The sequence below is a fragment of the Rhododendron vialii genome, chromosome 6a, assembly GCF_030253575.1.
Source record: "Rhododendron vialii isolate Sample 1 chromosome 6a, ASM3025357v1".
In the NCBI taxonomy this organism is placed as follows: Eukaryota; Viridiplantae; Streptophyta; class Magnoliopsida; order Ericales; family Ericaceae; genus Rhododendron; species Rhododendron vialii.
Window position 1 is genome coordinate 33,791,291 of NC_080562.1, and position 17,349 is coordinate 33,808,639.

At 39.1% G+C, this 17,349-nt stretch overlaps 3 protein-coding genes across 3 annotated transcripts; 1 reads left to right on the top strand and 2 right to left on the bottom strand.

Annotated features, from left to right (window-relative positions):
• Nucleotides 1-5,126, bottom strand: LOC131330668 (uncharacterized). The gene is made up of 3 exons (XM_058364335.1): nt 4,608-5,126; nt 1,393-2,435; nt 1-466 (listed from the first exon to the last, which is right to left on the bottom strand). The coding sequence occupies exons 1-3, from the start codon at nt 4,926-4,928 to the stop codon at nt 298-300; spliced, it is 1,533 nt and encodes a 510-aa protein (XP_058220318.1). The 5' UTR covers nt 4,929-5,126; the 3' UTR covers nt 1-297.
• A 2,207-nt stretch (nt 5,127-7,333) lies between these two features.
• LOC131330693 (uncharacterized) lies at nt 7,334-10,745 on the top strand. The gene is made up of 3 exons (XM_058364369.1): nt 7,334-7,772; nt 9,160-9,183; nt 10,061-10,745. The coding sequence occupies exons 1-3, from the start codon at nt 7,553-7,555 to the stop codon at nt 10,405-10,407; spliced, it is 591 nt and encodes a 196-aa protein (XP_058220352.1). The 5' UTR covers nt 7,334-7,552; the 3' UTR covers nt 10,408-10,745.
• An 860-nt stretch (nt 10,746-11,605) lies between these two features.
• On the bottom strand, nt 11,606-17,232 carry LOC131330695 (uncharacterized). The gene is made up of 5 exons (XM_058364371.1): nt 16,433-17,232; nt 15,027-15,183; nt 14,440-14,490; nt 13,267-13,359; nt 11,606-11,981 (listed from the first exon to the last, which is right to left on the bottom strand). Exons 1-5 carry the CDS (start codon nt 16,579-16,581, stop codon nt 11,901-11,903), a joined length of 531 nt encoding a protein of 176 aa, XP_058220354.1. The 5' UTR covers nt 16,582-17,232; the 3' UTR covers nt 11,606-11,900.
• Nucleotides 17,233-17,349: the final 117 nt, after the last annotated feature.

The following is a 17,349-nucleotide window of genomic DNA, read 5'->3' on the forward strand; positions in this document are numbered from 1 at the left end:
AAAGACAAATAAAGTCAAAAGCCATTTCATGAAAACATAAGTTCAGATTCAGAAACCACCATTCCGCTACCAATTTCACAACATTTTCCCTTTGCAATACTGTCAATAGATACTTGTACAAGTGGATACAAGACCATTTGGATGCTTTTTTCATAAATCAAAGCCCAATGACCATTTTGATTCTTATAGAAAACAGATTTTTGGAAATACTGGAACTAAAACAAGTGGACATTGATAATACAAGCTCAAATAACTTCGAATTGAGTCTTAATCTTGTGGAAAGGAACTCTGATCATCTTACTTGGAGGGAACTGAAAGATCGCTCTTTAGCATGAAAGAAAGATCGTGCATCTGTGACAATAAACTCTCCACGTCGAGCTCGGACTGTGTGGCTGAATTGAAAATATCTTCATTGTTAGCAGCTTGGACAACATTCTCTCCCACTTCGACTTTAACATTGGCCAACCTAAACATGCATGAGTAACATATTAAGGACAACAGGATGGACTTACACGAACAGAAAACAAAGGATAAGCAATCCAAGAAAAGAGAGAAGAAGAAAAACTTGGCTGCGAAAAACACTGCTAAGAACTAGATTGGAACTTCAACACAAGTTCGTTGATGCACATAGATTAGATTAAGGAATTCCAGGAATTGCCAGAGAAATAAGGAGTGAAGGATGGCAGAACAGAGCAGTTGAATTGCCTAAAAGGCATGCAAAATGTCTTGGAAAACAGATTGAGCTTCAACATAATAATAATAATAATAATATGTACCTCAGAATACCATCATTTATACTAACTTAAACTTCCACCACATTTCCAAGATTTCCTATTTATCACATAATATAAGATGACAGAGAGAATTATTTCCTTCTAGTCAAGATCTTTCTCATTAACCCATGAGGAAGCCTCAAAAAGTAAAGTCCAAAGAAGCACCAGTTGACCTTGAAAAACCAACATTAGACTACTCCCACGTCCATACCACAAAGCTGTGAAGAACGAAGTGAAATCGAACAATTTGACATTAGCCGAAACAAATTCATGAGACTGCTAAGCGAGAAGTCCAAGTTGCTACCTAACGTATCAACAGTATCATGGTAGTTATCAAGAACAGAACCACAGCATCATAAGGATGGTGTAAGAACATTCCCATGAATTGTGTGGCAATTTCATTTAATTTTTTGTTCAATTATAAGAATTATGAAATGACATCTATGAAAATATATTGAGTAGTTTGACATAGTAATATTAAAGAAAATCCAGACCAATGCAACAGCATAAAACATTAGCTGAGAAAATAAGTATCATGGACAAGCCCTTGTATAGATTTCTTAAAAAATTGGTCGACAGATATAACTTTTAGAAGGAAACAGAAATTCTGAGAACAAACCTTTCCGAGGCATGGACCTCTGACTGCATAATGTTTGTTTCAACAGAACCTGTTTCATTGCTAAAAGGTCCAGAAAAGATATCTGGTTGAGATAAAGAACTAAAATCCATTTCCTGAGATTTGTTGGTTGAGCTAGAAAAAGTTACATCGGATATTTGTTCACCAGAAGCAATCTGATCTCTGCTTTGTATCAAAGAATCCTTAGAAGAATCTTGTGCATTCTTAGAGCTAGTAAAATCATTCCAAATCTCAAACGAATCATCTGCTCTTTTTGTCTTATTCTCAGGTGCAGTTGTGCCACTGGTTTGCCACATATCATCTGGCAACCAATCAGTACCCGTAGAAGGATGACTGTACAAATTATCAGCTGCTACGAGACCTTTACTCTTGATTGTTACATCAACTTGTTCAGCCTGGTGCGGCGCCAAAACGTTTACATTATTCCACAGGTCATCTTGAATCTGGTCATCACTTGTCGACTCCAAAAGAGCTGAAGCATGCTTTGCGTTCTCATCTTCCAAGTCTTTTCCAGACCCAAAGACTAAATCCATGTGGGCAGAAAGATCGACTGCAGAACCTGCAAATGCATCAAATGGTCTTGAAACCTCAGGCTGATTTCCAGAATCGGCTGACTGAAAATCCGCTTCCCAACCAGAGAAACCATCGTTATCCTTTGTTTCAGAAGAGCTGAATGCTGTCAAAGAATTATGAACATTCTGAAATAAACTAACATTTTCTTGGCTGGAAAATGCATTCATCTCAGCATTCTCACTCTGACTGTTAGTTGCTCTGGGGTCTTCCATCGAATGAGAAACAAGGTCCCTCTTCGATTCAGTGAAAAAGTTGTCCAGGTCAACACCAGCCAAGTTCAAAGAACTTTTTGTTTGCAACAGCTCATTGTCTGGAAGACTATGCTCAGTTAGCTCTGATTCAGCTGGCCATGGTATTTCTATGTTCAAGAGATCAGACAAAGAAATTTCATCTTTTGGTGTACTACGTCCTCTGTTTAGTCCAGTTTCTTCAATGGATGGTCCAACAGTCTCCTGTTTCAGAAAACAAAGATGTCCAATAATTAAACAATTTTGAATTCCAGCACTTTAGGGGGGGAAATTAAAGGAAAAAAGTTTGACGTAACTGAAGGAGGTAGGCAAAGAAGGGTTAGCACATGACACACAGGACAAGTTGCATGATTAGCTGAAGGTGGAACGCATTGTATAAGAACATGTGTGGGTGTTAAGCTGTAAGCCTGGGAAAGGCGAAGAAGATTCTCCAGATGAACAAAGGACTCATGGTGCGTACCTTGAAACTGAATGGGGATTCTAGATAGAGGGAAATAGATTATTAATGAAATTTTGATGCCTTCATCATTACGGTAACCACTCCTACAAATAGACCCACATCTCCATGTGTGAAGGTTGGCAACAAATTGCACTCATACTTTCTCTCTCTAGCATTCCCCAAGTTACGTACTGACTTAAGCATCACAGGGTTGTGCAGCTGGGCAGCACTTACACTTCTTAACTTGCAGTTGCTCATCCTAGTAGTGAAGAAGACTCCCTCTATTGCGTGGGATCCACTCCCGTAAACTAACTTATCACAGGAGAAGGAAAGAAAGGAAAATAAACAATCTTTAGTCATAAGTTCCCATTCAACCTATAATGGAATGGCAGGAAGCTACATCAAGTGAAAAGTGCCACTCTTGTATTGCATCTCCTCGTATACAGAAAAAATTGTAGTGTATAACGATCACGCAGACAACTAAATCCACGTTCAGCACTGTTAGCCTACATGAAATTAAATTGTGGAAAACTCAACTTCAATGCCATGTTCCTAGAACTTCAGACCAACACTCAACCAATCTTAAACTTCCAAATTGAATTCATTCCAAGCAGTAAATATCACATGAGACGGTGCAGTATTTCTTCCATTCTACAGTGGTCAATTTTCAAATCCTTAGTTTTCTTTTCTTGGTTAGTAATCAAAAAGAACCCCTAACTGCGAATCTTCTCATAAACCGAAGTAGGACACTAGAGCTTGTCCCTTAGTATGCACTATGGATTGCCATAGCTTTATCTTAGCATGAAGCTCCATTTTCCTTCTTCGACAGTGATTCAAAACAGCTGCTGTATTTACCTATAGCTAAAAGTTAGTGATGGACCAAGAATGGGCGAGGTCTTGCCTGACCTCACTAAGGAAGACGAAAGGTAACGTTGGGTCTTTCTCTCTTAAAAAGAGGCAACACCAGCCCTGGGAAGACCCAACCTCCCCACTTTGACACGGGGACCACACCCCATAGCCTTATCCTGTAAATCAAGGACCCGACCCTATATCAAATACCCGTGACCCAGAGAGAATCTCTGAACATGTTGACACCCATGAATAACCGTGACAATGATTTCCGTGCGGGAAGGTGGACGCGTGGTAATTGAGGACCATGGGTGACGTTGAGTAACCTAAGCTCAGGTATTTTAGGCTAACGAGGTGCGCGGCCCAGGTAACTTCATCTTCTTCCTTCCTAGTTCCTTCTACTTTCTGAAAACCCTAATTCATCTACCGTATTTTAACTAGATTGTCGGAGGGTCCATGAAGACACCAACCCAGGTGTTTTTTGAGGCCTTCTAACCCTCCCTTTCTCAGGAACCCAAGGACAGAGCAGCTGAACCGGATTCAAACATCATCAGTAAGCAATCCCCTTTGTTTCTACCTCTCCCATGATGGATCTCACATGGGGAATTCCAGATATTATTTTGTAACAAAAAATATAAACCTAGCATTTTGACACTCTTTTCAATACTAAAATAATGCAATTTCTAGCAATTTATCTTACAGCCCAGAACCCTAATCATACTCAGCTAAATTCCAATCAAACCGGCCAACCTCTCTCAGCTAAATTCCGCAATCATACTCATTGAACCAGATAAAATAATGTCCGAAGCGTGATTCTATCTAAGTATGACAGATAGGTGCGAAAATGAGTACATTTTTTTCTTTTTTGATAACTGAGGTGTCTGGGGAGCTTATGCGCACCTCGACTAATCCGGGGCCATCACACCGCCCGGGAGCTCAATTAAATCCGGAACAATTGCTCATTTGGGGCCATGGACTCCCCACCTGACAGGTTTCGGACCTTAGAAAGGAGGAAAATGCATACATTTATCTAGATATTTTGTGTGTGCATAATTTAGCATGACACATTGCATAGAGAAGAGACTAACCGATCCATCCAAGTCCAAGGACTGAAGTAACCATTGAGACCCGAATGTCGATTTGAATTTGATGGGGTCCGGAGCAACGTCCTTGGGCTGCCGTTTACCGCAGTAGACGCAAATGACCGATTGGAGCCCTCTGAGGAGCCTGCCCTGGCAATGCTTGCACCGGAGGTACGGCGGCGACGGGTCGAACCCGGACACGGATCCGCGGAGCGACGGGAGGGCCGGGAGGGTCGGGTCGGCCGGGTCGTATGAGGAGAGCCCAGCTTGCTTCCGGAGCGAGTGCTGGAGTTGACGGATCAGATCCGTTGGGACTTGGAAATCCATCGGCGGCGTAGTTACGTCTGCTGTTGTATGTAATTCGATCGACGTTTAAGCGGTGTTTCTATGTGACTCTTCTCTCTCTCTCTCTCTCCGAGCAGAGAAGGGTGTGTTTTTTTTGGCGGAGGCGGAAATGTTCCGGGGACTGGTATTTCTCTTCTCAGAAAGGGAAAATTGATTTCCAGCGCCGTGTTATATTTTCACGGAAAATTGATTGAGCAGGGGTATGTGTATTAATTTATGTAAATTCAAAATTGTGTGTAATAAGTTTAGTTACTAGTAAGAAATAATATTATTATTGATGTTTGGTGAATTTTATTTCTGGTTTTCATCAAAAGAATTTAAACTACTACTTCACCTCACATAAATTGCAAAGGAACAAAGATATAAGCAAATTTCAAATAAAACAGCACTATTTATCTTTTTTCATCTAATTTTAAAATAGAGAGCCGACATAATTGTTGGGTTAATGTAGCTTGTATCAAAAAAGTTGTTTCATTTGTCTCAATTTGTTTGTCCGTCGTTGTTTCCTAATCAGATAGAAACTTATCTAAATTTATTAATTGATAACACTTTTTATATGCAATATAAATTTTAATATATCTGAATTCTTTTTACTAAACAAAACTTGTGAAATCAACATTATAAATTTAAAAACATAAATACTTTTAAAAATAGCACAAATTTTCTAAAAAGATTAACAAATTGAGAAGGAGAGGGTAGCTTTTTATTTATTTATTTATTATTGAGATTGTTAGAGTACTACTATGATGTTTTGTGTTTTGACTAGTCACAATACCTATAAATTTCATATGGCTAGGTTATTATACATGCCTGCTGTTGTCTTATCGGCCAACAAACTCAATTCTTCTTCAATTTGGGGGAACTATCGAGCAAAACACACTATCAACAGCTTGGATATCGCCATTTTCCCCCTTTGCTACCACACCCATTGATGTCATTGTAGCACTTGGCAGCTCTCTCTTTCTCCCTTGCCTTCATAGCCACTAGATCAATGCAAGCGACTGCCATGTCGTTGGGTAGCATCAATGGGAGTTTCGATGGTGGAAGGAGGAAACTGCAAGAAGAAGCATTGGACTTTGATGGTGGCTAGCAGTGGTAGGTCAGATTTCAATGGGATTTAAGCGGTCATAGGTATGATTCACAGTTAGATTCCATCATCGCCATCTTTTAGGGTTTTCATGATTTTCATGATTCCGGATGGATTTTGGCCTCGATTTACATGATTCACACCCTAATTTTTCAAAAATACTTTGGTTGTTGGGGTTTTCATTCCTTATTGGCTAGCAATGGTAGAAAAATGGCCCATTTGCTAAGCAAAATGCTTAGGACCGGTTGTAGATACTCTAACATGTCATTTGCCCACAAGATTAGTTTTTGGTTGATATAGTATAAGGGAAGGACTTCGGGTTGGTGTTGTGCAGTGAGGTGCACAACACCGTACTGCACACCTCTGAGCCGTCGGATGGTGCATCCGACAGCTCAGATCTCACATTGGCAACCAACGATCGAGAGCAGTTCATTGCCGATATGAGATCCGAGCCGTCAGATGCACAATCCGACGGCTCAGAAGTGCGTAATACCGTGCTACCCACACCACTGCATAGCACCATCCCCCAATTCATGAAGACGATATGATAAAATGACAAACATATATAGGGGAATATGATAAAGACGGTTTATTTGAGTAATTTCTAGAAGAGATGATATGTAGATGCTTGATTTGTTTTAGAGTGGTTATGAGTATGTGGAAATAAAATTAAAAAATGGAGTATGGCATTTTCGTAATTAAGAAGGCCGATATGAAGACGGATATAATAACACTACCTTTTTCCCTTTCCTTATTATATTTGCCACAAGCTGTTATAATATCATGTGGTCTATATCTGAGCGGAAAACACCAGATACAAGCATTCAGATATATATCTAGAGTGATAACACATCCACCTCTTATGTCTCATCGGCAAACTAGCTATAGTAGGATGGGCCACTTGCAATTCTCCATAACAACGGGACAAAAAACAAAAATATACTAGTTCAAATCTAAGGATGAAAACTGTAAGCTTCCCAAACAACATGACCTGCAGTTATGCACTAAACGCTACCGACGCTCGCCTCCCTGCTGTCAAAGTCATTGAACATAACAAATGCTAGATTTTTCAACTTTATTTCAGAAAAATGAGTTTGGATTACGATGTTTTGCTTTTTCGATTTTTCGATTTTTTTGGTCGAAATGATAATAACTTATAAATTTTTTTTAAAAAAATGTAAATTTTATTTAATAAAAATAAAATAATAAGCGAAATAATTTATTTAACCAAAGACATCCCTAAATCTTAAGAGTTTATTTTAATGTTTACTGAAAATTTAGACTGTATAATTTGTAGCACTAAACAATTATTTAAGGTTCGTTTAAGTGCGAAAACAATTTTCTTGCTCAACTTTACGATCTTCATTTCCCTCGTCCCCACAACCCCTCCGTCTCTCTGTCCCTCCCCGTCTGGGTACTTGCCGAGATCTCCCTCACTCCAGCCCAGTTTAGAGAGATAAACCTCGAGGCCATCTGAATCCCAGAGAGAGAGAGAGAGAGAAGAACAAGAGGAACAGAAATGGCTTTGAATCGACCAAGATCGTGCAATCCTCGAGTGCTGAAAGCGGCAGTGGTGGTGGTGGCGATGTGCTTTTTCGGATACATTCTGGGCCCGCCTCTTTACTGGCACTTGATGGAAGGCTTAGCCGCCGTCAGCCACTCATCCTCTTCATCCTCCGCCTCCTGCCCTCCCTGCATCTGCGATTGCTCTTCTCTCCCTCTCCTCACCCTCCCCCAAGGTACCCAGATCTCTCTTTATTTATTTCCTTAGTGCTCTTTCAATTATGTCCTTAGTGCTCTTTCAATTGAACCCGTGAGGAAAGGGTGTGATAAGAAAGGGAAAGACATGCACTTTTAACACTTTCAAGGCAATCTAACACATAGAAAATTGTATTTTTCTATCATTTTCTTGCCTTATTGACAGGCCATTGGGCTTTTATTAGCATTTTCCATCTAACAGTTATCATTTTTGTACTTTTCTCTCCATTTCTCACCAAATTAGTCAATCCAACCGAGTGATTTGGCAAGAAACTGTAATCTTTTCTTGGAAATCTAGTATATTATTGGGTGAATGATTGAATTGGCTTTGGCGAACTGTATGGGTGATTGCTAGATTTGGGAATAAGGATTAATTTAGCTTGTAGATCTCTAATCTCATGATCTATAATGTTTTTTTTTTTTTTCAAGTGACAGATTTCAGACTCCAAGTGGAAATTGTCTAACATGGGTCTTTTATTTTATTTTTTCCTAAGCCTTCTGATTGACTAAAGCATAGACGTGTGTTTGCCCTGATGGGTAAAATTTGTGAACTGAATATTTAGGGCGAGATATTGTATTTCTTCGGCTTGAATAAACTAAGATTCCGTCTTGGCAAGTTGTGAGTGTGAAAAGGGTTGTGATGGGTTTACGTACAAAACAGGCCTTGTGTCATCTCAATTAGGTCGGCTATGGTATTTAAAAACTGTGGATATGCAAGTTCTTGAGAATTTTTTGCACTTCCATGTACCGTTTGAAGTGGCATGGTTAGGTACTTGGGATGTTTCAAGTTGTAGGAACTTATATGTATTTTGGCCAAGTCAAGTTCTTAGCTTTTAGAGAGACATGGATGTCTTAACCAAGTGTAGAGTTAGATAAGTATCCTTGTCCCCAATGAGTTTTCAGTAGTATCAAGCAATGCCTTCATATTGCATAGTATGCATGGTCGACGTCATTGTCAACCGATATGTCAGTTACCACCACTGCATGACTGAAAAACACCCTGCCTACTTTTAATACACCATCTTAGTTTTGTATTTTGTCCGATATGAGTTTTAAATGGCCTGAATAATGAAGAGGAGATCTAGATACATTACAGGTCTAAGCTTCCTGACTTCCAGTCAACTCACAGTTTACGGTAGTACATCAACCCCTTGTTTTCCATCACTGTCAAACGCCAGGTCTCTTTGTTGTTTTCACCTCTTATCTTTGACAGAATTTTGATGGGCATTCTTTGCACATTGGCTTGAGCTTGTTAGGTTATCTTTTTCTTCTTGTGATTACTTGTCATGAATATATTATCGCATCTTTTGCCACTCATTATTTTCCGAACAATCTGCTAATTTGATCCATTTACCATCTTCCTTGCAGGACTGACCAATTCGTCATTTGCAGGTGAGTTTCTCACTATACTTTTGTGGTGACAGTAAGCAAATTATGTTGACATGATTGTCTAGACATTATAATATCCATTCCACCCCACCTACCCTTGTGGGTTTTACACATTTTTGGTGTCCTTTTTGCTGGTCCTCAATTTGAGCTATCTGAACATGCACTTAGTACAAAAAGTGACTTTTGATGCCAACATTCTCTTACCACTCGTCTTCGTAAGGGCACTGACGTAGAAGGGGGTGAATTGAGTTGGGATTTTGCACTTCGTGACTGAGAACGTTTTTTCAACTTCACTCACTGTTTTACCGACCAATCTATGTTCCCTTCTATTTTATTGGCAACTAGGAAGATTACTGAAAAAATGGGGGACATGTACAAGAGAAAAGGAAGACAACAATCCCACCAAAGGAAAATTCAAAAGTAAATTAAAACCACCAAGTACTACTTTACACATATAGCCTAAAGAAAATTTACTTTAATAAGCTAGGACATTATTTTACCAGTAAATTAGAATCTTCTGGGACATGAGCCATGTGACAGAATATGAACAGATTACCAAAGGTCGTCCCTTCAAGATGGTAGCTGTTCATATTTGGCCGCAGTTGTTTAGTTGACAAACCATGTGGCATTAGTTGGGCATGTAGTGGTAATTAAGCAAGTTTCATGGGTCGTATCATTATTCATTTGGCGCTTCATTTATCTTTGGGTCAGAAAACAATAAGTCCTAGTGCACGCCAGACATCTGCCAAGGTTTACATGATGTTATAATTGTCTAATTTCATATCGCCGGGCTATGGAAGGAATGTGTAAGGTGTTATGTTTACATGTGAGGGTGCCTCACCTTTTTTGTGTTGTTCTGTTGCATGCTTTATTCATGCAGATTGTGCAAAACATGACCCAGAAGTGACCGAAGACACTGAAAAGAACTTTGCAGAGCTTTTGTCTGAGGAACTGAAGCTACGGGAAGGAGAGGCCTCAGAAAGCCAGCAGCGTGCTGACATGGCACTGCTCGAGGCCAAGAAGATAACATCCCAATATCAGAAAGAGGCAGACAAGTGCAATTCAGGGATGGAAACCTGTGAAGAGGCAAGGGAAAAAGCTGAGGCAGCTTTGTTGGCCCAGAAGAGACTGACTGCAATGTGGGAGCTGAGAGCTCGCCAGAGAGGATGGAAAGAAGGGGTTGCCAAGTCTCATACTCAGTCTCTGGGAAATGTTCAAGCTGCATAAGCTGCTGGATCCTTGCTCTAATTTTCTGGTCCCACCTCAAAGGAGAGTGGTTTTCATGAATTTGGTCAACTAGGTTAAGCTATCTAGTCCTGTTCTTATTACTCTCGTAGAAGTCTCCATTTTGTGTCCTGGTCCTCACCTTTCAATACGTACAGCGTTTATTACTAGTAATGTAGATGTCCCCATTGGTAAGACCAGGGAAAATATCTCATATAGTCAGCAATATTGTGCTTCTGAATATACCTGCTATCTGGCAAAATATGTATCTCGAGATGGTATGAAAAACATAAGACACTTGTTCCGGTTCCATTTCTTTCAAATAAGTAGCTGTTCGAGTTTGTCTCTGTTTTCTTGATTGAAAGAGTATATGCATACTCATGTCCACATCCATGATCCTAACAGAGTCTTAATCTTTGATTAAATGCGATTTACCTTCATCTCATACAATTTTTGAAAATAGATGATTGCAAATAGCGATAGTAAAGATTTCTAAGATCAGTACATTTCAGATCATTATGCTTCTAAGCTTAATCCAGAGAATAATGTGAAAGAACAAAGATGTTTGTCTGCAAAGTCTGCTCAAGGTATATCAATTTTGTGGACGCAGTATTTGAAGTTTCTTTGACCATTTAACATGAGTTCTTTTGCATCCTAACTTTAGGATGACTCCCGGTCAGTTAATACCTGAAGCACGAACTATGCAAAACGCAAGTAGAGGGCCAAAAGCAAAAGAAAAGGTCAATCAAAACTCGCCTCAAGTCACTGCAATTGAAACATTGATGGTCAATCCGTGCCCATTGGCTAGTTGCTTAAGGCATTCTCAGTGCAGAGGATGCAAGCACGCATGGATGAAATTCATACTGAAGTGGTGTCTTAATCAAATAGCGAAGGCAATGAAACATGTTCTGACATTGTTAAACAGCACTATTTACTTGTTCCTATTGCTCAACTCATCTGCTTTTCCTGTGCTATTGTGGCTAGCTTTCTGGCAGCTATTAAGCAAAACCCAAGGCAGAAGCATGATATGCTACTAACTTTCGAAAACCAAAAAGAAAAGAGTGGACAGAGATGGAAAATCGTAGATCCGGGCACGCATGTGAGACCTCCACACATTGAACAGCTCTGGAATGTGTCCGGACCTGTGTCTTGTGGGACTATGCGTTAGTCTTCGCATAATTGTTTAGGAAACTAGCAGAAATACTCGAACGACTCCATCGGAAAGAAAGGTGGTATCTTGTTTATTCCTCAGAATAGAAAAACAAGTATATATGACAAATGCTTCAAGCATAGATAATTGACCACATAAATCTTTTCATCACAAGCAGATTCTAGAGAGAACGAAACGTGTATGTACTGAAGTTATGATCCTTTAATTGTCCACATATGTGGTAAGTAAGAACAAGACTCTGGCTAATATTACTGTAGTCCTGTTTAAACATTGCTACCTAATCTTCCCGGCCAATATCCGCGGTGACGAAATAAATGAATCAGTCTCATTGATGCTGCTGTCTACCCACTAAGGAGTTCTTCATCAGAAATGCTACAACGCATCCCAATATTGCTCCAGCAAGAACCTGTACCAAGAAAAAAAACATGCTAAAGATATTTATCTCTTCTATTATTATTGGCATTCAGCCTTCAAATGTATATGATTGCATAACAATCTCCAGTCATTAGCCATAATTGTTAGACTAACATAACCATTTCACATTAGGCAATATGAGTAGAAACAGTCCCTACTTTCTAAAGTTTAATGAAGAAAAGGCCGAGACCACAGGGAGGCAATAACTGCCTCGTTAATTTGTTTGCCAAGCAACTACAAAAATAAACGAGGAACTCGCAACTTAATAATAGGAGTCTGTATTCGGTAACAGTTGAATCTCCGTTTCCCACAATAGGAAAGCCAAATACAGGATTAGAAATGTGGAATTCTTTTCCAGGAGAGCCAGGCAGCAGCACTACCGATATATCTATAACCCTCCCTACTGAAAAAGAAAAGCTGAAATGTAATAATGCTATCTGCTCGGTTATCAAAATACAATGACACGAAAATGGCATCAAGTGTGAATGGATAATATACCATTGTTACAGAAGTTGTGATCATTTGTTTCTATGAGCACTTTACACACTTGCATGGTTGGAAGGCATAATTTCTATAGAAGATTTGCAAAAGTAAGTTATAGACAGTCAAAACTTCCACCCAAAGGTATACTATGGATTATTACAGCAAACGTTGTTGCATTTCTATTGCCGTAATTAGGTAACCAATGAGATAAGCATATGTCCAATAGCTTTGCCAGGGTAATTTCATAAGTCAACTTTGCAGAAGAAGTGGAACTTTGCTAAACCAAAAAAGGTGCACTTTCAGGCTAGTATGCTGTTTTGGTACGTTATTCCTGGGCGGATTTTCATGAAACAGTTAGGCTGTAAGGGCAAAAAAGTGATTTTGTCAGCATTGACGTGGAAGACATTCTGTCTAAATTTTTTATGTTTTGCTAAACAGACATTCTGTCTAATTATGCAAGAATTATCAGGCTAGCAGTACTTCCTGAATACATGAGAGGTCAGTGCAGAACACACAGAAATTCAAATCCCCGTGAAAAACATTTCTTTTCCATACTAAACAAAACCCATACTGAATCTTAGAACAACCGTTGTTCTAGATTCCAATTTAATTTCTTTGGAGAAAAAAAACAACCTAGGAATGTTATGTCCATTAACTACAACACATCCACATACTAAAGTTCAAAGTTTGCAGCAAAGGGGGTTTGAAGAGTAACAACAATCTTACAACATAGTGAAAACGCACAAAGCTTAAACTGTTAAGATACTGATATTTAGAACATAATATCAGCAAACCTGAAGAGGAGTATGTCCAAGGGAATCACGCAGAGGTCTTGAATTGGATAAAGGGTGTTCTGGGGGGAATTCACATACAATTTGGTTCAACAACTGCAAATAGCAGAGTTTAAAAGATGTAAGAATTCGACAAAACAAAAGATTTTGTGCTCCGCACGTGTATCTATCTACCCAATTACTTCTTACATTAATGCTTGGATGCATCATGGCTACAGCACACCATTACACAAATTAATGATTACAAACAAGAACTTTGAAGAGAACAAAAAAAAAAAAAATCTAAGCACAACAGTATACTAAAATTAGGAGAAACAGAAGAAAGAAAAGGGAAACTTCAGTGACACTAAAACTCTCTCCTAGCCCCTAGATTGTGCAGAATAGCAAAGAGTCAATACTTTTCAATATGCCAGCCTTCAATGCATAAAACAACCGGAGAGAGGGAGAGGGAAAACAGTGGACCATAGACCAGATAGAGAGTAATAAAGATGCAACTGCCATCAAAGAGCTCAATCACATTTGGAAGTTTTCTGATGAACCCGATGCAGAACCAAGTATCACATTCATTCTCACATCCGTTCTTATTTCTTTCAACATAATAGCCGTGACCACAGACCAATTGAGATGAGGATTGCAATAGCATTGAGATAGTTATTGGAACAAGCATCAGATTAAAAGACCAAATTCAGACAGTGAACTTAAAAAAATTTGGAAACAAAATAGCACATGATTGCGTTGAACTCGAAGGCTTTTCTTACAAGAAAGAAGAACTACCATAACAGGTAAAATGTTGAATAGTAAGTTCCTGATGTATGGCATCTGTTACTATAGGATATTAATGAAGAGCAGTAGGAAAATGTGAGGTTGAGAACATCAGGAAACAATTCAGAAATTGTTAACATAGACACCATCATATATGTTTGTGGGCAGACAGATGATGCAAAATCGCAATCTAAAATGATATGGACAACGACAAAAACATGTAAACTCATTACTTTGTGGCAAAATTTACAGGCAATCTTTATGCCTGAAAAAGGGTATCTCCCTTTATTTTCGATCTTCTTCTTCTTTTTAGGGCATGTCTAAGTACATATCGAATCAGTTCGCAATTGACTCATTCCAAGACAATATCTACCACAGCTCGTCAGTTTATATGATTATGACAAGCAATCTTACTTCGGCCTGTCGACCAGCATGAAGTCTGACCCCAGTGGCATCATACATAACCTGCACCCATTTCAAACATATAAATCACAAACTGAAACCTTTTTCCGAGAATTAATAACCTACAACAATAAACCAAGACGTCTGACAAAAGCAAAAACATTAATCCATAATAACATTAAGACTGTAAACAAGAAAATTGAATGTACTTAGAGCATGTAAAAATTAAAAACTGTTCTGTGCATCATGGTGAGAGTACTGGTAAGCTTGCAAAAGGAAGGAATTGGGTAGGGGTTCATTATCATTGACCATGCTTGCTAATTTACGAAAGATGAAACAGATTCCGAACGATAAGATCTGCATCCAATTAGGCAATAACTCACTCAGATTCTGAATTACTACATTAAGAATCTGGGCAAGCATCAAATAAGGATATAGCAGAACACAACAGTTGAAAGCTACTCAATTCTATAGTAAATGGAAACCGCAAATAACGTAGCCGTCCAAGAATTACAAAAATAAACATGAGTACCAGAGCAGCTCCAATAGGTTGAAAACAGATTAAAAAAAAGAATAAAACCTGGTTTTTAGGTACATACAACACATGCCAAGACAAGGGAAATGGCAAAAGGTGATCCTCCTATTCCTTCTTCGAGACCTATAGCAAATGCCAAAGCTGTCACAGTGGCAGAATGAGACGACGGCATTCCACCAGAACTAATCAACCTTTTAGAGTCCCATCTATTTTCTTTATACCTGACCATTTAGGAAAACCACGTTACAAAAATGAACTACACCATAAAATATTGTACTTCAATTCTATCAAATAGGGGTCAGTAAAAAAAAAAAGGCCGAACCGCAAATCCAGCCCGAATCAGTCCAAACCGGCTGGTAAAAGGTTTGGTTCTTGGTTTACCGCAAAACCAAACCGAACCAATTTGGTTCATGCTCACCCATCAACACACAACACTCAAAACAACATAAGCAACCACAATTGAACTTTGATCAAACAAATTCATATATAAACCACAATTCAACTCAAGGAAAACGGGATGCAGCTAAAGGATCTAATTTGCAGTTCACCTTACACGAATCTCCACGATTATATGACTTAAAGTAGATAATCACCGCGATCGAACTGAAGCTTGTAACTTTTAAGCCATTTCTAAGTTCAATAGAAGAGTAATGCTTGATGTGTGTGTGTGTTTGGAACTTGTGGAAAGGAAGAAAATTTTAAAAAGTTTCCTTCCCTTGTTTGTTTCTACAAAAAAGGAGGGGAAAATTTCAAATACAAGTTCAACTTGTCTCTCATTTTCTCTCTCATTTCCCTCATACTCATTTTCCCTTCTTTTCTTTTTCTTTCTTTAATCCAAACAGTATTCTGAGCACTTTCGTCTCGTCCCAAAATTTCCTTCTTATTTTCTCCTCTGTTAAAAATAGATTCGGATCCAAGAAACTCATAATTATTTACCCAAGTAACAGTAGTTCAGTGCCCTTAACATAAACTTCAAACAATTTCTAAAAAGCAACAGACTTTCACAGCCCATTTGGATGCTGAGAAAGGATGAGATAAGAAAGAGAGCCCTTTCTCACAAAATCTCACTATTTTTGGTGAGATTGGTTGAGAAAGGAGAGAAGCCAGTCAAAACATTTTATTTCTGTCATTTTTTCTCCATTTCTCACCAAAACAATCAATCCAAACGAGTGATTTGGCTAGAAACCAAAACCCTTTCTTTTTATTTCTTTTTATTTCTCCTGAAATCACTAATGCTTTGTCTGATTTCTTTTTATTTCTTTTTATTTCTCCTGAAATCACTAATGCTTTGTCTGAAATCACTAATGCTTTGTTTGGATTGGAATTTGAATTTTTTTTTTTGAAAAATAGTCTGGGTAATAAGTGGAGAGAGATAGAATGACAAAAGTTAAAAATAGGAGAAATCGAGGGGGAAGTTTTTGAAAAATTCTTTAACTAATCCAAAGGGGCTGTGAGAGAGAGAGGGCGGACCAGGTGGTGAAGAGCTTGAGGAATTGGGCGAGAGCGAAGGCGAGGAATGCAGATAGGAGAGGGAGGCTTGGAGGGAGGAGGGCAGCTGGAGAAGACGGCGGCGACGAAGACGTCGTTTGCCCATCGGCCGCAGTAATCACCTCGTCCATGAATCAAAAACTCGACGCGACACACAATTCAATCGACCGGTGACCGATCTGAACTCTCAACACGAGGCGATCAACCACGATTCCTCTCTCTCTCTAAAAATTCCGCCTTTTTTTTGTCAGCGCAGCAGAGATGCTATTGGAAGGAAACTAGAAGTGGGCCCGACCGTTGTTGTCTCTTTGCCGTGTTTGTTGGCCGCATACGTTTAAACGGTTGGCTTAGCTGAGAAGAAAAGAAATCAGAAAAGTTTGGAATACGTTTGTTATTGGGTTGAAGGCAAACTTCTGGGAGAACCGATCTATCAAGAAATATCAATCGAGACAGAAAATATCAATTGAGTCTCGAGTCGGGAAAGCAACGACATCATTTCTACATGATGGAGCGATAGCACCGTCGCAACTGAATCAACGTTGCGAATCGACAGCATTTCTACATGATGGAACGATAGCACCGTCGCAACTGAATCAACAGGAGCCGACTAGAGGAAGTTGCTAAGCATTACCATCCCACATCAAACACGACTAGCTAACCGAATCAAACAACTAAATGTAGAATTGAACTATAGAGAAGGGGGAGAATGGAACGCCATATTTTCATGATTTTAATGTGATTCTTGATTGAATGTGTCATTAGAATCATGAACTTCTCATCCCTCCTCGAGATTGCTATCATGAAACAATACAATACTTGAACAGCGGAACCTAACTACCAGTCTAGAGCCGCAATATTTACCCCTTCTTTCCACGTGTGAATACCCAGGGTAAACAGAA

Coding starts and splice junctions, on each gene's coding strand:
- LOC131330668 (XM_058364335.1), bottom strand. CDS start 4,928: ATGGATTTCCAAGTCCCAACGGATCTGATCCGTCAACTCCAGCACTCG. Junction 2,436..4,607: donor CCTTGGACTTGGATGGATCG/GTTAGTCTCTTC, acceptor TTTCTGAAACAG/GAGACTGTTGGACCATCCAT. Junction 467..1,392: donor GAGGTCCATGCCTCGGAAAG/GTTTGTTCTCAG, acceptor ATGCATGTTTAG/GTTGGCCAATGTTAAAGTCG.
- LOC131330693 (XM_058364369.1), top strand. CDS start 7,553: ATGGCTTTGAATCGACCAAGATCGTGCAATCCTCGAGTGCTGAAAGCG. Junction 7,773..9,159: donor TCTCCTCACCCTCCCCCAAG/GTACCCAGATCT, acceptor TCTTCCTTGCAG/GACTGACCAATTCGTCATTT. Junction 9,184..10,060: donor GACCAATTCGTCATTTGCAG/GTGAGTTTCTCA, acceptor TTATTCATGCAG/ATTGTGCAAAACATGACCCA.
- LOC131330695 (XM_058364371.1), bottom strand. CDS start 16,581: ATGGACGAGGTGATTACTGCGGCCGATGGGCAAACGACGTCTTCGTCG. Junction 15,184..16,432: donor CTCAAGCTCTTCACCACCTG/GTCCGCCCTCTC, acceptor CTAAATGGTCAG/GTATAAAGAAAATAGATGGG. Junction 13,360..14,439: donor ATGCTGGTCGACAGGCCGAA/GTAAGATTGCTT, acceptor TGCTATTTGCAG/TTGTTGAACCAAATTGTATG.